The sequence below is a fragment of the Medicago truncatula genome, chromosome 7 (assembly GCF_003473485.1).
Source record: "Medicago truncatula cultivar Jemalong A17 chromosome 7, MtrunA17r5.0-ANR, whole genome shotgun sequence".
Lineage (NCBI taxonomy): Eukaryota > Viridiplantae > Streptophyta > Magnoliopsida > Fabales > Fabaceae > Medicago > Medicago truncatula.
Window position 1 is genome coordinate 32,196,010 of NC_053048.1, and position 23,104 is coordinate 32,219,113.

General features: G+C 33.0%; 2 protein-coding genes and 1 long non-coding RNA gene across 4 annotated transcripts; 1 reads left to right on the top strand and 2 right to left on the bottom strand.

The window, feature by feature from the left end:
- The first annotated feature begins 1,019 nt into the window (after positions 1-1,019).
- LOC25498779 (protein SCO1 homolog 1, mitochondrial) lies at positions 1,020-5,185 on the top strand. Its single transcript, XM_013593718.3, has 7 exons — positions 1,020-1,308; positions 1,445-1,654; positions 1,961-2,051; positions 2,891-3,103; positions 3,724-3,813; positions 3,908-4,040; positions 4,802-5,185. The coding sequence occupies exons 1-7, from the start codon at positions 1,165-1,167 to the stop codon at positions 4,908-4,910; spliced, it is 990 nt and encodes a 329-aa protein (XP_013449172.1). The 5' UTR covers positions 1,020-1,164; the 3' UTR covers positions 4,911-5,185.
- A 479-nt stretch (positions 5,186-5,664) lies between these two features.
- LOC25498780 (uncharacterized) lies at positions 5,665-8,740 on the bottom strand. 2 transcript variants are annotated; one of them, XR_003006679.2, is made up of 6 exons: positions 8,069-8,740; positions 7,648-7,836; positions 7,426-7,506; positions 7,086-7,184; positions 6,657-6,764; positions 5,665-6,546 (listed from the first exon to the last, which is right to left on the bottom strand). It is a non-coding gene; the product is annotated as an uncharacterized lncRNA (long non-coding RNA). The 2 variants fall into 2 exon arrangements; XR_003006678.2 differs by having other exon boundaries at positions 7,682-7,836; positions 8,069-8,739.
- A 2,621-nt stretch (positions 8,741-11,361) lies between these two features.
- LOC25498782 (disease resistance protein RUN1) lies at positions 11,362-21,809 on the bottom strand. Its single transcript, XM_013593721.3, has 7 exons — positions 21,575-21,809; positions 17,248-17,785; positions 15,803-16,901; positions 14,579-14,860; positions 13,532-14,440; positions 12,262-12,963; positions 11,362-11,669 (listed from the first exon to the last, which is right to left on the bottom strand). Exons 1-5 carry the CDS (start codon positions 21,612-21,614, stop codon positions 14,120-14,122), a joined length of 2,280 nt encoding a protein of 759 aa, XP_013449175.2. The 5' UTR covers positions 21,615-21,809; the 3' UTR covers positions 11,362-11,669; positions 12,262-12,963; positions 13,532-14,119.
- Positions 21,810-23,104: the final 1,295 nt, after the last annotated feature.

Here is a 23,104-nt window from a genome sequence, read left to right on the forward strand (position 1 = left end):
TGCTTCTACAATTAGTTACCTAGGATACTTGATCTTATAAGAACCTATTCAATTAAAAATATAATAAGAGTATTTTCACTTATTACAAAGACACGGATACTTGATCAAATTAAACTAACACCTATGGATAAATATTCTTACTTTCTCTTATTCGACCTTTAGGATTTTTGGTGTTGAGAGTTTTGAGTTTCTTGTAAGATCCAACCAAATCCTCCTCCATCTTATGGCAATTAGTTGAGAAGGAAAAATCTCTAATAGTTATAGCAACAACCACATGTTGGCTTGGAATAAAAATGAATAAAAAAATATTCATTTTTTATGCATTTTTAATATGTTTCCTTCCACATGTTCAGTGAACTCTTGATCTCATAACAATGTTAAATAAAAAATAATAATGAAAAAATACTTTAATTTCAATGAAAAAAATACAATCACCATTTCATATATGAAGTGTCCTTTCAACAAAACTCTCTCTTTTTCAAAACCTGTGTATTTGAAATCAAAGAAAAAATATCCATTAGAGAATACGAAAAATTATAGAAATATTAACACACACACACACACACATAAAGCTTGAAGAGAAAATCAAAACTATCAAAAAATGAAATGGAAGAAGAAATGAAAAGGATAACATAAGCAACATATATATAAGCTTAGAAAAAAATGAGGAGCTTTATAGTAATAAATTTGTGTGTGTAAGAGGATTGATTAAGAATATGAATAATTTTAAAATGTAACCCCTCAATATTAATAAAATGGATTATAATGCATTCATTGTGTAACTTGCATGAAGTGAAGTAAATGGAGAGTTTTTGTAACTGATGGAAAATGAAAGATAGATAGTAAATAAAATTCATATAAGAAATAAGAATTATTGGTGAGGTGACACATAAGCAAAATGTAGCTTAGAATGAGAGAGAATGCATGTAAAGAGATAGTTAGAAAAGGGATGTTGGTGAGGTGACACATAGGAAAAATGTAGGTTAGAATACATGTATATATAGATTTTTCATTTTCCGTAAGGTTGGGTTTCTTCAAAGCAAAAAAGGTTTTGGGTTGTTAATTAGAAGGTTCTTCTTCAAGTTCTTAGACCCTTAAACCTTGACGTGTTCAATTTACAAATACAAAACCCTCAAAGGTTCAAAGCTTCATTTCATCAAACACATGGCGTCCATGATATCCACCAAAACCAACCTCTTCCGCTACGCTTCTCGCTCTCTCTTCTCTCACCTTCTTCGCAATCCCACACCCACTTCCTCTCTTCTTTCACCATCACTCTCTCGTCATCTTTCACACCAACCTCGCCAGGTTCATTCTCTTCTTTTTTACCTTCAATTTGATCATAAAAATCACTACTTTACCTCTAATTTCATTGCTTTATTCTTACATTTCAATTGGGTTTGTTTTAATTTTCATTATATGTAATTTTCTGTTGAAATTTCAGGTTGAGAAGCAAGTTTATGGTAATGGGTCGTTGATGCTGCATCAGAGGTTTCTATCTAGTACTGATAATCATGATAAATCACCACCACCACCGAATAAACCACCATCTGATAGTAATTCATCAAACAGTGATTCTGATTCTGGTCAAGGAAAAGAGTCTGGTGGAGAGCAGAAACAGAATAGTGATTACCAAAAATCTCTTCGCGGATCGGTGTGTATCTTAAACTATTGGTTGTAATCTTTGAAGCACCAACACTTTTGATCGAAGACGTGTCCGACATGATACTCCGACATGATACTGACACATCTGATTACGTTGAATTATGTCAATTTTCTCGGATTATATTCGGTGTGAATGTGTCAGTGTCACTGTTGTGTGTTCTATATGTGTATGTGCTTCATAGGTTGCAATGTAGTTCTTTTTCATTGAGTATTTCATGTTTATGTCAATTTTATGAGACCGGATTTGAATTGTAGTTATAATGAGGTTATTTGTTCTTGGTATTGTGTGTTGCAGCCAGTTGCTTGGTTGAGCTTTGTTTTTCTGATTTTAACTGGAGGTGGATTGGTATATTACTATGACAAGGAAAAGAAACGACATATAGAAGGTAGATTACTATGGTGAGTTAGTTGAGTGTTTTGTGGATATGGTATATGCATGTTGAGATTATCTGATAATCATGTCTATGTTAATTGTATGTCTTTTTGGGTTCTCTTTGTTCACTGTATTATTGTTTGGACATTCAATGAATCTAGGCGTCGAAATGTAACATTTAATAACTTTTTCTAGAATTTGAAATTAACAAATTCTGACTGTTGAATCATGTGATATTATCTAACGGATAATGCTGATTGAATTTCAAATAGTTTGGACATTCGTAGTTATGATATCTAATCTTTTTTGGTGTAAACTGGGTATCCTCCACTACAACTGCAAACACTAATCCCTTGAGCTTTGTGGGACCCAAATGGGCGGTGTATGATATCTAATAACGGACCTCTACTTGTATTTTTGAATAATATATTTTCCGTTGAAATAAAATAATGCCATGAAGTGTCAATTGGTTTTTGATTTGCATTTAATTGTTAAACTGGTTTACTTTATAAACACTGCAAATTCAATGGCCAGATCAAGTAATTTTGTATTCTACATAAATATAGTACTTACTATAAAATGTTACTTGTCTTATGATCCTTTCCCTTTATTATTTTCTTATATATTTATTAAGTAATTCTTCAAAAATATAAGGCATGTGTACTTGTTGATTTTATAGAATCTTAGCAGGGTCAATTCTTGTTTCAGGGTGTAGCTTATGTACAGCATATATCATTATCATGCCAAATCTTTGTTTCTTGGTGGTAGCATGACAACATATTAGATGATGTTGTTTCTTAGTGATATCATGGACATTTTCTTAATATATTGATTCAACTTTTTTTGCTGTAGATATACAAAATGTTTCAGAGGCAGTTAAGCAGGGACCTTCTGCGGGAAAAGCTGCGATTGGGGGTCCATTTGAGCTTACGAACCATCACGGGAAACGTGTAACTGATAAGGACTTCATGGGTAAATGGACATTGATGTATTTTGGATTTACTCACTGCCCAGATATCTGTCCTGAGGAACTACAGAAGTTAGTAGCTGCAGTTGATAAAATAAGTAAGTGTTTGTAGGTGGCATGCTGCTGTATGGCAAACTTAGTTTCGCAGAGCAATTTATGATTTAATTCTCATTACATTAGTCAATGCACTCATCTATTAAAATAATGTAATGTCTGAAATAGTTAAATTCACAAGAGGTACATGTGTGGGCTTGGGGTTAGATGGCAATAATGATGGATATGAAGCTTCAAGTGCTTTGTTTGCAAATTGAGAGTAATAAGTGTGATGAGAATTGATTTTGATCTTTGTATTTTGCATGAGTTGTCAGAACTTAGGCACTGTTTGGATAAACAACTTAATCAAGCACTTGTTGTACATGAGCTCACGTATAAGCTATTTCTATAAAATAAAGTTAAATTCTTTCCATATTAGCTATAAATTGTTTTCACAGGCTATCATGGAGAGTTTATAAACATGTCATAAGGTGTTTCCATAAGCTCTCCCAAACAGTCTCAGTGGTGTTAATGCCAATATAAGCTTAAATAAGTCAATCCAAACAGGTCCTTAAAGACCACATGAGAAAGCATACTAGTGTTTTAGATCTTAATGGATGATATTGTAATCTTATAATATTGTACAAGTTGTAATCATGTTCATGTCTCTTTTGTCTCCTTACAGAGGAGAAATCTGGAATTGAAACTGTGCCAGTTTTTATCTCTGTTGATCCTGAGAGGGATACTGTTGAACAAGTGGCTGAATATGTCAAAGGTGATTCTGTCATACTTCATGAATTACACTTTTTATATCTCATGTTGGTTATTTGCTGCGGAATTCTTATTGTAGTTTTTTTTTTTTTTTACAGAATTTCATCCAAAGTTGATTGGATTAACTGGTAGCCCAGATGAGATAAAAAGTGTTGCACGTGCGTATCGTGTTTATTATATGAAGACAGCAGAGGAAGACTCGGATTATCTTGTTGATCATTCCATAGTCATGTATGTCATTTTATTCCTACTTCATATATATTATACTATTTGGCTTTCACTTTTTAGAGGAAAAAATGAGATAGTATAGGTGTTGACTGGAAAATCAATTGTTGAGATATGCATGCACTAGAATAACAAACTACAAAGTCATTTGAATTTCAGCCATTGATTTTCCAATTAATGGATATGATTCCTCACCTTTTGCTCTAAAATAAATTCCTCGATCTAGAGTAGTTAAATCCAGTTTCTTTCACATTGTAATTGCTCTTGGTGCTGCATGCCAGTTTCTGTCTATGAATTTGAAATCTTGCGATTGCTTAAATTGTAATTTGAAATGCTTAATCTTTGAAGTAATGATTAATCCCCATCATGTCAGGGGAATGCATACAAACATATATCTGTCTTACGTCAACATATGTTGGTCCAGTTGGTAGGAATTCAACTCACATTTCTCACATTTGTTAAGGACTTGGGTTTCAATCTCCTTGTGAGGAACTCGTTGACAGATAATATATGAGTATCCTTGTAGGTGTTTTCTGAGCCTTGAGGCTTTCCCTAGAGCCCTGTGGGTTGTGACTCAATTTGCCCCTAAACTTCTATTCCTAAATATATATCCATCTTATTCATAACTTTGAAGATAATTTCCTTTCATGATTACCTCTATCAACTGATTATGCTTTCTTTGCGTATGTAAAATTATATGTAACTGACATAGGATGATTCTTCTTGAATAATGAATACTATTCTGATAACATATTAATTCTTTCCAGATACTTGATGGCACCTGACATGGGATTTGTGAAGTTTTTCGGCAAGAACAATGACGTTGACTCACTTGCTGATGGAGTAATTAAGGAGATAAAGCCGTATATTAAGTAACATGCTCACCTTGCTATTCGTAGCACTTCTTCATTGTTTGAGATAAATTGTCATTGAATTTAGGCTTTATGGTAGAAAACTACACAACCAAGTCTAAAATAATTTGAAGGCTAATTCCTTTTAGATAATTTTGGAGATTTGACAGTTTTAATAGGGCAACTTGACGTCAATGTTTCAATGGTTGTTATTGTACTTAAAAAAAGATTAGGGAAATTTTTGTGATGCAAGTATCACGTCCATTGAACATTTTAATTTATCTTATCTTTATCATGAAATTATTTTAGTAGTACTCTTTTAAGATATACAACACAACTTCAGAGAACAATTTAATCATAAAATAAGTGACTGCTTGCTACCATGCAAATGCCACTCAGATTGTGCAGGGTAGACAACATTTGTCTTTGTTAGATGAAGAGAACATATCAGATATTTTATAAACTCATTCCACCAGATCTTTCCCATTTTCCCTTCCAATGGCTTGCTCTAAAGTTTAGCAGCGACAATGTCTCCACCACCTTCATTGTCACTACCCCAGCCATTTACAAGGTATCAAATCATAAACAGGTGATAGCTACTGTACACAAGCCACTTAAGTTGTGCACGGTACACAACATTAATTTGTCAACTGTTAGATAAAAGAGATAATATCAAATATATCATAAACTCAGTCCGCCAGATCTTTCCCCTTTTGCCTTCGAGTTGCTAGCTCCAATTCCAACGACGGTGAGTTCATGACGATGATGGTGGAGACAGTCCATGAATGTGAGGGGTGAAAGGGGGAGTGTAGGACTGACGAGTATGAAGAGAAAGAGAAGATTGAAAGTGGAAAGTGCAAAATCATTGAAGGAATCTGTTAAGTTGAAAAAAAGCCCGCTGCCACTGAATTGTTGAGTTTCTTCCCATGGATGTGTGTTACAATGCTCAAATTTTTTTTTTTTTGAATGGCAAAATTATATATAGAGAATAATAAAAGAAGAAAGTATAATATACACCTCAAGGCCATCCGAAGATGCCTAAAACACAAAAAGCCTCCCAAAAAACCCAAACAGCCAACCCGAGATCAAAAAACACACGGGAAGACACCACCGGAAAAAGAAACTAAAAACCAACAGCAAGAAGTGACCGCCGAAAGGAGACCGGCACAAACCTGCGAAACACCTGCAAAAGCAATGCTATGTCGTTACATCATCGCACAATTTCATCATAACTCTGACTCACTACCGTTACATTGCATGGCAAAACTGAGGAGACTCTTCATCTTCCAATGAAAAAGCTCAGTAACGACAAGGAATGAGGACCAAAATCTGAGAACGCTAATTTCTCTCATGGAATGGTATATAAACTAGCAGTACTGTTGTTATTTATAATTTCAAGTGCAACAAGTATCAATTGTTTTATGCGCCCACCCAATCATTGCTATCCGAATCATTTTAACACTCGGCCAAGTCAATACGAGAAAACACTTTCCAATATATATGAGAAACCATTTTAACACTCGGCCAAATCTGAAGCTAAGCGATCACGTGGAATATCCTCAAACGAAATTTTTACCGGCTTCAGCCTTAGTATTATGACATGTATTTTCAGCCTCAGACGCCCGTCAATGCTCAGTGGGTGTGTGGAACTCATTTTCAACCTACAAGGGTAAAGGTTCAATCATCTATGAGGTGAGAAAAGGACAAATGCCAACAGTAAAACCATAAGCAGACACTCATACAAGAAGAAAAGAAACCAAGGAGATATAACCTGTTAACAGCTTGGTTTTTCAAGTGTTGATGAAGAACATGCCGCTTTTTTGTCTACTACTTTGTTGACTCTGCCCAAATAAACCCGTCGCATCTCAACTTTCCAAATCTGCAAGCATAGCAATCAAAGTAAGGAAAATATGGTATTTGAGTAAACCAAACAATTACAATGTATTCATATAATTCTGGTTAGTTTTGTTTGTTGATATTTAAGATACGGTTAAATTATGAACCTTTGAGCTATCACAAATCAAAGAAAAATGTTAAAAAGTGAAGAATTGGAAGCAAGTGAGCAACAATTCCAACTTGTTTATACAACATATTTCAACTAAACACGAAAAGAATTTAGTGTAAATAATTGGATTCAAATTCATGTTTCCAACAGTATACAATTTACATATGGTAACTTAATCATTCATTGATCCCATACCGTGTTTCAGAATTTTAATCGGATGTGAAGTACATTTGTTTTGCGAATGTCATTTCCATTTGGCGCTCTCTTGTAAGACTCCTTGCCAATCTAGTGTGACTAACAAGACGAGAAAAAGTAATCAGTTGAATACAAGACACACACAATAGTGCCAGTTTATATTCAGCCCTTGCCAATTTTAGTTTGACCATTATAACAAAAATGTTAAATTGTAGGCAAGTACTTCACAGTTATGAGCTATTATTGTTGGTAACACATTCGATCATCAATATAAACAGGGTGGAGAAAATAATTCTTATTAATTTTCTTTACAGAAGGCTCAGAGTCAAGATATGTTTACCTTTAAGGCATGTGAGAAACCGGACTGATAAACTGAATTTCGGGCAATCTCACATAAATCGCATGAGCTCAATTTCCATAGCTGCAGAGGGATAATGAAGTTGAGAAGAAGAGAAATTGTTTATTGAGGAAAGAAGCAAGCAATGAATAGAATATAAAGTGACACTCTTAATACTAACATGAATTATATCACAGCGTTGGTTTCATTGGTGGGTTAACTTACGAGTATATAGTTGTCTTGAAAAAAAGTTACACACCTTGTTTAAGGTGTAAAGATTGGCATAACAGTAATAGATATAGTATGAATATGTTGGATTATTTTTGTCAGTCCATTGAGCAGGTGTAGGCATGTGTTTGGTTTTTGCTGGCTTTCAAACTTGCTTTCATCATCCACCAAATCCAACCCAATAACCTAAAAATGTAAATACAAAAAGAAGATACAAAATAAATAAAATGTGATTGCTAAAGTATGCACAAAACCATTTTACTAATAGCAGAAAATTCAACTTGTGCAGTGCATCATTATTATTATCATATTCATATCATATCATCATCATCATCATCATCATATAATCAAAGCCTCTTTAGTCTGCAGCTAAGTTTCCCGCTAAAAAATGCATGTGAATATGTGTAAACATACGTACATATACATAGGGGATGTATCAAGTGAGAGGGTGAGAGCATTAAATAATAGCCACTTGATTGAAATAAACGGTTGAGATATTTTGTGTTTTAAGCTGCACCTTCAACCACTCGCCTTACGTTGGGAGATTATGTTTGTTCCCTCCTATCTTCTCTCTTGTACATGATGAACATAACTACTACGATTCCATCCTCATCCATTGTCGTCAACAAATCATACACCAAACAAAGTAATAAAAAAAAACTGAGATTTACCCTTAAAACACGTGGAATCTTAAGAAATTGAAATTTGAAACTACAGATTGTGCAAGAAAATAACCATTTTGAAACAAAACCCATTCCCTGAATTCATTCCCATGGATCCAAGGCAATTTGTCAAACCCCCACATCCGCATAACAAAGATTTTACAGTATCAATTGAAAAAGTTATTTCATGTTGTGCCATTGATTTTGAATTTGAGTTTTGATATTTGTTATCTCCAGTATACATCCATGGGTTTTTTCATCGATTACAAATTAAAATGGCTTTTCAACTTTATAATTAAAAAATTATTTTGTAAAACAAGAAGGAAAAAAAAAAAAAAATAGCAGAAACGGTGATGGTTGTTCAATGAAGCAGAAACCGTTTGAAGGTTGAAGAGAGAGGAAGCGTATAATTAGAGGGAGTGAGAAGAGAGTTCATTAAAGTCATTTTTTTTAATCACAACCATCCAATTTAATCCGACGCTCCTAATTAATTTAACCCTCTCATCTCTCATTTGTGAGATATGCCCTCCATATACATATATGTAATAAGATAAATGATATTTGTACAACCATATTGTGATAACTTTATTTTTATACTCACATAATGTTCTTATCCCATCTCTTCATTTTTCTCTCTCCATTGTTTTTGACCAATAAGAAGAGAGAGAAAGAGAAAATTATGATTGTCACCAAAGTTGTCGTCAAATTTTAATCTTATCTTAATTTTAACCTTAATCTTAATCTTATCTTAAACTTAATCTTAATAATATACAAACATGGAACATGTTTAAAGCCTCAAATGTATCAAAATTCTAAGCTATCAATGTCAAATCATCAGATTTTAGAAGTACAATTTATCATCACATTTAATAATAGGGACCACAAAACCATAACAATTCTCACATTTTCACAATAAACAAATCATCACAATTCAATTTAGAGCACATCATTTTCGGGTGCATTATTTAGAAAAAAAACAAAAAAACAATCTAATATACTCCATCGGTCCCAAATTGTATGTCACTTTAAAAAAAATATTTGTCCCAAATTGTATGTCACTTTATAATACCAATGAAACATTAATGTTACTTTTCCTATTATATCCTTAACTATTTATTACTCTTTCTTTTTTTCAATTCTTTCATTTATCTTTCCCATATCATTTATTAAGGATAATTTTGTACAACAACTCATAATATCTCTTTTCCACACAATATTAATTATATTTCTTAATATGTGTGAAATGCCCAAAACGTCATACAATTTGGGACGGAGGGAGTATGAAAGAAGAGAAATGATAGCAACACTCTCTTTTGAGCACTCTCTTTAGCACTCACTCTTTTATTGGATAAAATCAATGTAGGATCTACACTTTGGAAATGTAACCCACATAAAGTGGTGGGACATACATTGATTTCACACAATAAAAGAGTGAGTACTAAAAAGAGTGCTCAAAAGAGAGTGTTGCTAGCATTCATCATGAAAGAAAGGCCAACACTCCAAACCCAACTTTTTCATCCCTTTTGACTTAAGCAATAAATGCATAAGAATTTTGCTCTTTACCCAAACGGTTCTGCTCATTCCCAAAGTAAATATCCAAAATGCCCCTGCGTAAGTCACACTAATGTTAATTTTTACGTGAGTTAACTCGTGAGTTAACAAAAGCCTATTCTCTTTCTCTTTTCATGTCATTAATTATAGTGTAGTGTGGTGATTAGACTGTTCATAGAGAAGCCTATTCTCTTTCTCTTTTCATGTCAATTTGCATCACAATCATAATCATGCTAAAGATGGTGATGACACGTTCCCATGTAATAGAAGCAGCAGCCTTTTTTTGTTGAGTTAGATGTCAATTCCAATTATAAGCCCGCCAAGGTTTGATTATGAAGGAATGGGGGTTGCATATTGTAACCAAAGAAGACTCCGAGGGATCGCAAATGGGAACGAGCGTACATCTTCCTTTACAGATCATTGATAATGCAAAAGAAAGCAGCAGCAGCAACAACATCAACTTTGAGCCTAAAATCTAACATCCTTACAATTGGTTAGTTTCTGATGAAGATAAAGTCGAGACGAAGGAATCTAAGGGCAAAGAAACTAATATTTTTTTATCTTGGCCTTTTTACCGAAAGACCACAATGAAAACAACACACTACATTCTCCGAGCCCTTAGGTAATTATCTTCTTAAACATGATATGACACAATATGAAAATAATGCAAATGCTTAAGTCTAGATAAATCAAAGATTGCAGAGGGGAAGTGGAAATCCCTCCTAGGGAAAGCTTAGTAAATTTAGGGCATCCGCAAAGATCTAGAGTTATAAGAGATGCCATCTTATAAATAGTGTCCGGTATTCCAACAAGATATGTGCAATTAATCTCTCAAACTTAAGAATCTTATATTTGCAAGTGTCCCAACAGATTCATGAATTGTGGGTAAACTTGCACATCGATTCCATATCAAGATACTGAAGAATTAACGTTCCACTGAAATCAAGAGTGTTTTCAAGTTTTATACAATCCGAGAGACGAAGAACTCTAAGAGACCTTAATCTCGGTGGATCGCTGAAATCAAGGTTGACTAGACTAGCACAATTTTGCAAACTCATGAATACAAGTTCTGTAAGAAGTGGATGCACCACAAACAAGTTTATGCATCCAGTAAGATCAAGCCACTCAAGATTTTGCTTCCCTTCAAAATATGGGGTCACCTTGAGATTTTTGGAGTTGCTCAGATCCATCCTTTTCAAATAGGGAAGATGCTGAACAGCAACAATTAACCACCAATATGTTATTATTGTTATATTAAAACTTAAATTTCATTAATTCTCAACTTATATTTATCTAGAATACTCCGGTCCTTAATTAATCATTAATATTATTTTATTGTTCTGTCATAGTTTAGAACTCGTAAAAATTCATCTTTATATACAGTTAAAGAGAATATTCTAGTATTTAAGGTAGTTGACATGAAAATTAGAGATCTTGTGGTAGGGATGAATGACGAGGAAATTGATATAACCATATGGAAACGGAAAACTATTCTAGATAGATTCACATGCAATACAAGCATAAGGAAAATGATTAATAAATAGCCTTGTCGAACAATGAGATCAACCAAAAAGTTGGGAACAATTGAAGCCTGACTAAATAGACAAAACTTATCATTATTAAAAACACTCTCAACAATATCAACTCCACCCCCCTTCCATTTCTCTTCCATACCCCCAAAAAAGACTAAACAATATTGTGGCAAAACACTCAGAATTCAGAACACATTGTTATATTGAAACACTTCTAGTTCCCATCTTGCAGCACCTGATTGCTGTTTCATAAACTTCATACGAAATGCATCCCCTGGAAATATAATTGAAGATCCTTGTGAAAACGCAGAAGATGAGCTAGCAAATCAGCAATGTAATTTTCCGGTGAGTATTATCATTATATGCTAAATATAGTCTGATTGGTCTGGTGAGTATATCTTAGTTGCTAGGGACATTACATTATATATACAAGGGTAGGAGTTCGAACCCCAAATTTTCCACTTATTCATCTTAAAGGCGAAATTCTAACAACTGTACTATTTGACCAAAAACAAATGTAGTCTAATTGATTAATTTTGGCATGTGTCTAACAAGTAACACTTTCACATGTTATTATGTGCTAAATGTAGTCTAATTGATAACTAACTAATTAATGAAGTTGTTTTACAAAAGAAACATTTTTTTATTGGAACTATTTTCCTACATAAGACAGCTATATTACGTGATTAGCATAATGCAGAATTCAATTGTGATAGACTTATCTAAAAGCACAAACGTGTCAAGAGATATAGAGATACATCATTAATAAACCATGCAGTTAATCATTAAAAACAACAATAACAATGGTAAACAATTTTCAATTAATATTGTGCCATGATGATCATGTTATTTAAGACGATAATTACCTCAGGGCTGATAGAAAACCACGGTGGTGGCGGAGGGAAATATACTGTTGAAAGGCCAAGATTAGAGAGACCAATTTCCTTCCGCTTGGCTGCATCCTTCTCGGCTTCATCTTTGTCAGAAACTAACCAATTGTAAGGAAGTTGGATTTTCGGCTCAAATCTACTGCTGCTTCTGCTTCGTTTTACTTTCACATTCTGTAAAGGAAGATCTACGCTCATTCCCATTCTGTACCCCCATGTGTCTTCCTTGTTTAGGACCCGCAACCCCCATTCCTTAATAATCAAACCTTCGCATGCTTTAAATGTGATTTGTGCTCCCGTTTCTACGAAATGGCAGTGTTCCCGAGAGATAAAGATCATCCAAATATAATGTTTACCATCAACCATATTCTGTTCCAAATTAAGTGGCATATCAAAGCGTTCTTCTGTGTTTTCACTCTCGAAGGATAGATAAAAAGGATGTGGCAATGGTGGCGAAGAGAGCGATTGATAATTATGATCATTTGACTCAAATATTGCAACAAAGAGAAATCCAACCCAATCAACATCCCTAACAAAATTATTTATTCTTACTATTGAACCCCCTTTCAATTTGTGATGGAAGCGGAACAACTTTGAAAAAGCACTACTTTTATAAGAATCTTTAGTTCCCCCATGCCAAGGAAAAACAATGTCAAAGCCACACCGATAGAGAACAGGTTCCTGGTGAAAAGAAAATAGCAGTAGAAGCTTACATTATTGTTTGTCTTTCCCGCTAGTCATACTTTATATCCAAAATTATAGGAAATTGGAAAACTAGCTATCTTTTAGTTGATTTTTTTCTTCTACAAATTTCTCCTTAATAATCTAAACTTATTTTCAAATTTAAATTGTTGCAATTTGTATAATAATCTCGTTCTGCATGTCTTTTATAGGATTAGTGGTATATTAGTCCTAATAGATAGTACTATAAATAGCTTGTAACCACCCCATTAGTGGGCACTTTCACTCATTCGTAATATTCAATTTCCATCAATATAAAGAACTTTGCTACATTTCTCTCATTCCTTCCATGGATGCCATGTTTCATAACACTACTAACCGTAGGACATTCCGTCTTAGAGTTACATATGGGACATAAGATACCGCATTTTACCCCTTTTCCTATAGGAGCACTCTTGACTGGAAAGAAAGAATACGGCTTTCAATAAATACAACACTACCCCGACACAAACCATTGATATAATATAAATAGGGAACATAAAGCAATGGGAGAAAGAGTATTACACACCTGAACAAGTCTCATTACCCATCTATAGAGCAACTCACTATTGAATGGACATTCAGTTGAACATCCGCCCGACGAGGATGGATGTTCCATGCACCTGGGAGAGTCAAATATATATAATCCGGATCTATGCTTATGGGATCCAGACGTTGTTTTAAAATATCTCCCCACTGAATTTGATGGACCACGATTGGTTGGAAGCTTTGGCAAACTTTGAAGCCTATGGCAATGAGACAAGTTTAAATATGATAGATTGCAAAGACGGCTCAAGGTGGAAGGAAGTGTAGTGAAGTTATTTCCCTGAAGATTTAGTCTTTCTAAACACCTTAATTCTCCAATCACTTTAGGTTCTTCATAAATGTTGCAAAAGCTCAAGTCCAAATAAATCAAAGATTGTAGAGGAGAAGGAGAGATCTCTCGTAGAGGCAACTTGGTAAATTCAGAGCATCCACAAAGATCTAGAGTAATAAGAGACGTCATCTTATAGAAAGTGTCAGGTATTCCAACAAGATTTGTACAATCTCTCAAACTTAAGAATTCAAGCTTCGTAAGAGCCCCAACAGATTCACGAATCATGGATAAATTTGCACATCAATCCATATCAAGATATTGGAGAATTGATAATCCACTAAAATCAGGAGTATTTTCAAGTTTTGTGCAATCAGAGAGACACAAAACTTTTAGAGACCATAATGTAGCTGCATTTCCAAAATCAAGGTTAACTAGATTTCTACAGTTTTGCAAACTCAAGAATACAAGTTTTGTAAGAAGTCCAATTGATGAATCCACTTGTGATAAGTTTATGCATCCTGAAAGATCTAGTCGCTCAAGATTTAGGACTCCCTCAAAACATGGAGTCATCTTCAGATTTTTAGAGTTGCTCAGATCCATCCTTTTCAAATTGGGGAGATGCTGTGAAGTGGAGAATCAACCACAAATATGTTAGTATTGTTTTATTCAAAATTGCCATAAATAGATTAGTGACATTTGGTTTGTATGAGATTTATTAAATAAGGGCATTTTAGTCTACAAAAAATCTATCTAATATACCTGGGTTCCTATCCATAGCTGTTCAATGCTACTATCAGGCATATTCAATTCTTCAAGGTGATGTGGTTGAAAATTTGATGGCAAAGACATAAAAGGGTAACCATTCCACAAAACATAGCGTAGGGAATCAGAAAGACATATTGGTTTTCCTGAAAAATTTGTATGATATAATATGAGCACTTCCAACTTTTCCATTTTTGATAAATCTTCAGCCCTCAACTTGTTGAATTTGCTAACATCCTCCTTTTTATTTAAAATTATGGTTTTAGCTTTTATTGCTTCCTGAAAAATTGAGAATAAACATATTATAAAATGGAATAACAAAGCAAATGAATAAATATAGTCTCTCACATTTAACCAGTTGTTAGTTTGAATCCTTATTCATATTCTTATTTAAAAAAAAAAAGTATTCCTTAGAGTGATTAAAATAATTGATTAAGGATGTTTTGTTTTGTCTTTTTATTTTTTTCATTTTGTAATTCAAGGTATTGTTATGAACATTTGTTAAATCTGGAGACTAATATTTTAGGATGTGTTTGATTTGCTAAAAAACAGAGGAGTGTACAAAAATTTTCGTTTTGTATCTAGATCCTGAAAAATCTCTTGTGCAAAAAACATGGTAAGAGTGCATACAACACACCAAAATGGTATGACTTCTTCTTGGACCCTGCGTATGCGGGAGCTTTAGTGCACCGAGCTGTCCTTTTATTCAGTTTGATTTAGAAATTAGTCTTGAGACCAGACAAGATAGGTAACAAGGAATCAAACAAAAACAAATTCATGTTCCTCACTAAACAACAAGATAACTTTTTATCCATAGAACAAACTATCAAAAATATCAAAATACTCTTTTATTTTTTTAACATAAAATATATTATTTTTCTATCTCCCTCAAGTACAACTATCTTGTATTGTAATGTTCTGTCCAGGGCCTAATGTTTTGCGAATCAAATATACCTTTGAAATAACTAAGATTAATATAAGAGGTTGACATCTACTAAAAATAAAATAAAATAAGAGGTTAACATCTTTCGACATATATCTTAAAATACGCACCGGTGATGGACCTAATCCTAGACACTAACAAAAACAGAAGCCTCTGTCATTGGTGTCATACCATGTTGGTGATGTGTTGTCCTTTACCTTAAAATTTTGTAAAAAAAAAAAAAAATGAAAAGAAATGGAAATGGAAAAACTTGAGATTTGTTTGGAAGGATATATTACCGAATTTGTAATCATGGCATGATGGAAATCACGGTAAAGCCACATTCTACTCCATGATTTTGGCTCATCAGGATGTTGTTCCTGAACAATTTGCTTCCCCAACTTGCACAACATTTCATGCATATGAATTTCATCATTTCTAATAGTTATTAGCGATTTCTCAACAAGAAGTGGAATATCAATATCAGGATTCAGCCCACAAACATTTAGAATTCTGCTTACATAATCCTTCCTCTCCCCATTAAAGAAACAAGCAACATGCAAAAATATTTCTTTCTCATCTTGCTCTAACTCCTCAAAACTTACATGGAGAACTTTCATTATTTTATTAGGTGGATTCTTTTCAATTTTATCCAAGATCAAGCTCCATTGTCTTGCATTTCGGGAAAACAAGAAAGATCCCAGTACTCTAACTGCTAATGGAAGACGTTGGGCGTATATTAAAACCTCAGGAATAAGCTCTGCAAAACCACTGCTTGCATAGTCACTTTTGAAGGCTTTTCGACACAAAAGTTTATAAGCATCTTCATCGGTCATCAATTTAGCCTCAAAAACTTCATCTGCTCCATATGCTTGAAGAATATGCTTATCTCTAGTGATTGCGATTATTCTACTTTTTGTATGAAGGAATTTGGGTTTTATGTCCAATTCCTCTAGTTGCTCAATTTGCTCGACATTGTCTAGAACTATAAGGAGTTTTATCTTCCGTAGCCTATTTCTCATTATTTGGGATATTTTAGGAGGACTGTATGTGTCTATGTTTTTTTCTTCTATTGTTCGGCAAAGAATTTGTTTCTGCACAGCAATAGCACCACCGTTTTCATAAAATTTGCTAACGTTCTCAACAAAACAACAAGCATCAAATTGATATGAGATTCTGTCATACAAAACGGTGGCAAGAGTTGTCTTTCCTATTCCATCCATACCCCATATTCCTAAAACTCGACAACCATCATGTTCTGGCCTTTGTTTTAAAAGGCTCTCTAATGCTTCTATATGAGGTTGTATTCCTATAAGGTCATCCGCGGATCCTGAGAATGAGTGACCCAGCTTTTCTATTATAGAGTCCGTCATTTCTTCAATCAGTCCAAACTCTGGCCTAAAAGAGAGGAGAAATTTAAATCACTATATTATCCCCTAGAAAACAAGGAAACAACAAATAAAAATACTGTAAAACGTATGTATAAAATTTTACGCTAATAAAAAAACTTTTAATATGTAATTGTGCAATATCAAGGTTATCATCTTATGCAATAAACGACATCAACCATACTTATATCTCAATGACGCCAACAAAATATGCAATTTGCTTCCATCCAAACATGTAAAATGTATTTTATTTTTTTTGTAAAATGTATTAGCTGTAATGTAATGTACACTCAAGAAAGCACAAAGAGTCAATAAGAATGTAAATATACAAAGAGAATAATAACATTTATACTTACCGATTTCTAACATCCCAACCAGCAGATCCAGCCAAATGAGTCATTGTTGTTCTCCATTGAGCAACCTTGTCTGAATTATTTCCAAATTGCTTAGTGTGTAAAACAAATGCATTCTCATACACTCCATTTTGTTTTCGAACATGAGATGGATCGACATCATAAAAAACAGGGAATACAACTTGTTTCAATTTTTTTCTAGATTCATCAATAGCAGCCATTTCATCCAAACACCATGTTGATGAAGCATAATCTCTTGAGAAAACAATGATACAAACCCGTGACCGTCGAATTGCTTGTAGAAGTTGGGGTGAAATGGCTTCTCCTTTTTGGAGCTGCTTGTCATCCTTGAAGGTAAAAATACCTTTTCTAACTAGATGAGAGTGGAGATGATCAACAAAAGAATTGCGGGTCTCAGAACCTCTAAAACTGATGAACACATCGTATTTATGGTTTTCGATGCTACCATAATCTTTGGAAGAACTAGAACTTGTACCAGCTCCGTCACTCAACAGGTCAAACGGTAGGCTAGACATCGTGCCTTATATAAAAATGCATCTAATCAATCGTATTATAATAGTAACATTGAAAATGAAATGAGGTATAAATTATAGGTAAAATGACTCTCAATGTCCCTTAGCTTAATTTCAGATAACGATTTCGTCTTTTATCTTCTTTTCATGTCATTTTCGTCCAATTGGTCCATTTTCATATCAATTTTCAAGCATCAAATATAAAATTCACAAGAGTAGTACATGAATGGAAGAGCATATATTTGAACTCCAAGAACTTATATTGAAATAAAATAATAATTTAAAGCTTGAAAATCCAAATGCTAATTAACTAAAAAGACGAAAATGACATTAAAAAGATAAAGGACAAAATCGTTACCTAAAGTTAAGTTAAGGGACGACGGGAGTCATTTTGCCTAAATCATTGCATCCAACCCAATATTATATATTCATCAAAAGATTGAGAAAATATATATAAATAAATAAATAAAAATGGTTTAAATATATCTTTTTCGTCCACAAAGTTATCCAATTCCCTCCCTAAGGGCTGGTTTCTGTTTTTTAGATATGGTATGCTTCGTGTGGGGGTTCGTCTCAAAAGGGCGGTTGACGCTCGCTGTGTTTTTCACGGGGCTTCTGGTTCGTGAAATTTTCTGTGTTGGTGGTAGGTTCATATACCATACATCAAACAAATTAGTTTGATTTAATCAAGCTTATTTTTGGTTCGTTACTATTCTTTCAATGTTGTGACTTTGTATACGTCAATTTCATTACTGGATTTTCGTCCGATTGTTTATCTTATACCACTTTTCTTAATCATTGTTGCATTACCCTTTTAAGGGTTGATTTGTGGTTGTTGGGTTTGGTTTATGTCCCTCAACTTTTGCACTCTCTTTTTAATTTATTACATTTTCCTTGCTTTAAAAAAAAATTTATTTGTCTATTAAAAAAAATCTTATAAATATATAATTTTTGATTTTTTTGGTCTAGTAGCTAGTTGCTAGAATTTACTTTTTTTATGGTGAATATGTGGGGTGACGGGTGTTCGAACTTTGATCCTACATATAACAATGTATTTTCCTTGCCAATTGAGTTATGTTCACATGACTTATTATTTTTAATACACACAAATGTGCTGTTTTACTCATTACAAATATATAATTTTTTTTGGTATTGGTTGTTTTCTTTTAGTCCCTAAAATATTTAACTAAGCTAAAATTGATTCTTAAAAGATTTATCATATATTTGTTCTTTTTCTTATATGAAGTGGCAATCCAAGGTGTAGTTAGGAGTGTATCTTGGAAGTCCCCCCTCTTGGCTCGATTTCTCTTAATGTGGATGGTAGCATGTTTACGAATTTAGGTTTAACAGGGTTTGGTGGTCTTATTCGAGATCATGAAGGCTCTTTTTCTACGTGGTTTCTACGGTAATATTGATCTCTCTTGTATATTACATGTCGAGATTCTTGCACTTTATCATGGTCTTGATTTGTGCTGGTCAACTGGTTATCGGCGAGTTATTTGCTATTCAGATTCCTTGCATGTGATTATGTTAGTTCAGGATCTACTTAATATGTTTCACAAATTTAGTAACTTGATTAGCTTAATTAAGAAGCTCTTGAGTCAGGATTGGATTGTTGCTTTGTGTCATATTCTTTGGGAAGGCAACTTTGTTGCTGATTGTTTGGCTAAGTTAGATGCTAAAAGTTATGAGAAATTAGTTCTTTTAGATACAACTCCAATTCTAACAGTATTTTGTTTTTTAGTGGTTGTTTTCTGAAGGAATATGTTTTTAGGAGGTGATGTTTATTTTGGGGGGGTGTTGTCAGGTAGGGTTTGACTAGGTGTTTTGTGTGTAGGGGCTTTTTATGATGTTTACTTTTCGGGTGTTCCACCTATATACAGGGCATATCGTTTGTATTCGTTGTTTTCACCGGCCTCTGATTGTTTTGTGTGTAGGGGCTTTTCACGGTGTTTACTTTTTGGGTGTTCCGCCTATATACGAGATATATCGTTTGTATTCGCTGTTTTCACCGGTCTCTATTCGTTTTGTGTGTAGGGGCTTTTTATGGTGTTTACTTTTCGGGTGTTCCGCCTATATACGGGGCATATCGTTTGTATTCGCTGTTTTCATCGGTATCTGTTCGTCTTGAGTATGGATCTGGTTTTTAATAAAATTTGTTGATTCAAAAAAAAAAAAAAAAATACATCTCCTTCCGATTTATCCTCCATTTTGCTTGCTGATCTCTGGTTCTGATTTGAACTCGCAACACCCGTAAAATATCCGGCCTATAATATTTAATTTTAGTTCCTTAAATGTGAGTACATAAAGATTAAACTGAATATTATACACATATAATAGGGACAATTTGAATATTCTCAAAGTTTTTGAAGATTAAAACAAGACAACAAAATTCGCAGAATTTCCCCTAAAATAAAATTCATAGGATTTAAATTAACAAGTGACAGTCTCCATGAGCCTAGCTCAGTTGATATGGACATTACATAATATATGTACGGACAGCGGCGAAGCTAGAATTTTTTTTTTTTTTATGCAGGGGCCAAATATAAAGGAAGAATAAAATATTTTTAAAACAAATATATTAAATTTAAGGATAAAAATAATTTTAGTCCCATAGATTATAATTTTTTAGGTTTAGTCCTTACAAAAATTTATTCAATTTTTAAAAATTTTACTAAAAAAGTGTTTTTAGTCTTGTATTTAATCTCTAACAAAAAATTAAGGACAAAAATCAAACAAAATCTTATAAACGCAACTCAAAAATCGCAAGTGTTCTAAAGACTAAAAACAAATTTAATTCGAAAATTAATCAATACATGAAAAAAAAATGACAATAACTTTTACTTATATGAAATGTAAATTAAAGCATCAACAAAGGATAAAAATTAACAATAGCTATTTAAAAAAGTTGTGTAAAAATTGACCGTTTACTAAATAGATTAATAATGTCTTTTCCAATGTAAAACAAATAGGTTTGCAAGAAACTCAATGTCCATTTAATTTGTTTATGTTAATTTTCGGCAACTGAATTTGTTCGGGGTAGCTCAATATTTATTATTTGGGGTAGCCGAATATTAATTTACACCAACTTATTAAAGATTAATATATTTTTTGGGGTAGCCAAGGCTACCCCTTGTCAATGAAGGGCTGCGCCCCTGTTTACAGACTGCATTTAAAATATACATATTTTATTTTTATAATAAATTATAATGCCTAAAACTGAATTTTAAATAAAATAATAAAGGTAAAATTAGAAGAAATGATGATACACTGTAAGTATTATTATTTTTATTTTTTTTAAGATGATACGCCGTAAGTTATAAGTTCAAATACTATTTGAAATAACGTTTGAAAAATAAAGTGTAAACTAGTGAAATAAATTATAAGCTCGCGATTTAATGATTGTTGACAATTATTTTTTAATACTACAAGCTTGTAAACAATAAGTTATATTTTTTTTTTTTGACAAGAAACAATAAGTTATAGGTTAGCTTATTTATCCCTCAAAAAAAAAAATATGTTAGCTTATTTATCTTACCAAACATACCATTTTTTTTTTTAAAGAAGCAAACATACCATTAATGTAATCTTATATTTATAAGTTATTTAAACCGTTAATCTTATCAAACATTTTAATTAACCTATCATTTATCAACTTTAGTTATAAGTTATTATATCATGAGCTATAAACTAACTAATCTATTATCCGTTATTTATAGTCTTACGTGAGAATTTAGTAACAAAAATAAATAAATTAGACAAGAAAATGATATAAAGAGAGATAGAAAGAAAGTTACCAAAAACATAGGATAGAATGGTGGATAATACGGATCCCATAACGTTGGAATTGAGTCCGTTCGTCAGAAATAGGTTCTCTAGTTTCTCACTGTTATGATCAAAAGGGTGTATTGTTTTTTGAAGAGAAGCACTGCATCAGTTGAAGGAAGACAAATGGATTAATATACTGAAAACTCTAAAAGCACATGCGTTCCAATACAAAGCTCAGATCTTGTTTAGATCTTCGGTCCAAAAGATGCTTTTTGTTTCTCATTAAATAGAGTCAATCAATTAAACAAATGTAATGTATGTTTATGTGTTTCTTTTTTAATCGCTTCACGTGACACATGCAACTTCGCAGCACTCTCACATGGGCTTCAATATATTGTCAAAGTTAACTTCTCCCCCGTTTCAAAATGAGTGTCGCTTTAGCAAAAAAAAATTATTTTAAAATATATGTCACTTTCAGTTTCCAATGCAATAATAACTTTTTCTTTTCAATTGTACCCTCCAATTAATACTCTGCACACTACTTCCAAAGTATTACTTTTAAAACTAATCGATAGCTAATAAGGATAATTTAGTAAAATAATCATTCTCTTTCTTTTAATCATTACATTTCTTAATATGTGTGTAAAGATCTAAAACAGTGGTATCAGAGCCATTGATTTGTAGTTGTTATTCCGCTGTGATAAACTAGTGGAGTGGTAAGAAAAATCTTAGTATGCTCTGTGGTTGCGGTGTAAACTGATCTTTCACATCATAAAAGAATTCTTATTATTCCTGTCTAGTTTGAAGAAAAAACATATTTGGTGAAAAACCATGGCAGCGAAATTTGAGATAGAGAAGTTCAATGGGAGAAATTTTTTCCTATGGAAATTGAAGATAAGGGAAATTTTAAGAGAAGATAATTGCCTAGATGCGATAGATGTCAGACCTGCAGATATCACTGACGGAAAGTGGAAAGAGATGGATGATAATGTCGTCGCCAATTTGCACATCGACGCCAATGACGGACTCAGTATTGTCAAGTATTGCTGAAAAGAAGACATTGTTGAGGCAAAATCCCTAATTAATTTTAAAGATAACAAACCTTGATGATTAAGGAATTAATGGACTTTGATTAATTTGTTGGTATTTAACTTGTGCTCTTGAGTGGTTAACTAAGACAGGAACAAGTTTCAATTCATATCATGATACAAAGAATCAAAGAACATAAAGACTTAAGAACTCAGTTAGAGTTCAGAAAGTTAAAAAGAGCTCAGAAGGTTGGACAGAGTTCAGAAGGTTGTTCATGATGAACATTAAGAACCAAGCCCAGAAATTCATGAATTAAATGAAGAACATAAGCATTTATTTGATTAAAGTCAAAAAGGGCATCTTCAATGTTCATTTAAGACTATGAACAATTGAAGTACAAGACATTAGGAATATTCCATTAAGAATATCATCCTAGATGTTTTCCATGTTGCACTTCATAAATGTTTCACTATTAGGATTTGATTATATTAATTACAAGTCTTACAAATCATCCTAAGTGAAACAAAAGA

What these genes read in the sequence shown, in the direction of transcription:
- LOC25498782 (XM_013593721.3), bottom strand. Translation starts at nt 21,614, where the DNA reads ATGGGATCCGTATTATCCACCATTCTATCCTATGTTTTTG. An exon ending in GGTTGGGATGTTAGAAATCG is followed by an intron (nt 16,902 to 17,247) that starts GTAAGTATAAAT and finishes CCTCTCTTTTAG; the next exon opens with GCCAGAGTTTGGACTGATTG. An exon ending in AGCTATGGATAGGAACCCAG is followed by an intron (nt 14,441 to 14,578) that starts GTATATTAGATA and finishes TCCACTTCACAG; the next exon opens with CATCTCCCCAATTTGAAAAG.
- LOC25498779 (XM_013593718.3), top strand. Translation starts at nt 1,165, where the DNA reads ATGGCGTCCATGATATCCACCAAAACCAACCTCTTCCGCTACGCTTCT. An exon ending in AAAGAAACGACATATAGAAG is followed by an intron (nt 2,052 to 2,890) that starts GTAGATTACTAT and finishes TTTTTGCTGTAG; the next exon opens with ATATACAAAATGTTTCAGAG. An exon ending in AGCTGCAGTTGATAAAATAA is followed by an intron (nt 3,104 to 3,723) that starts GTAAGTGTTTGT and finishes GTCTCCTTACAG; the next exon opens with AGGAGAAATCTGGAATTGAA.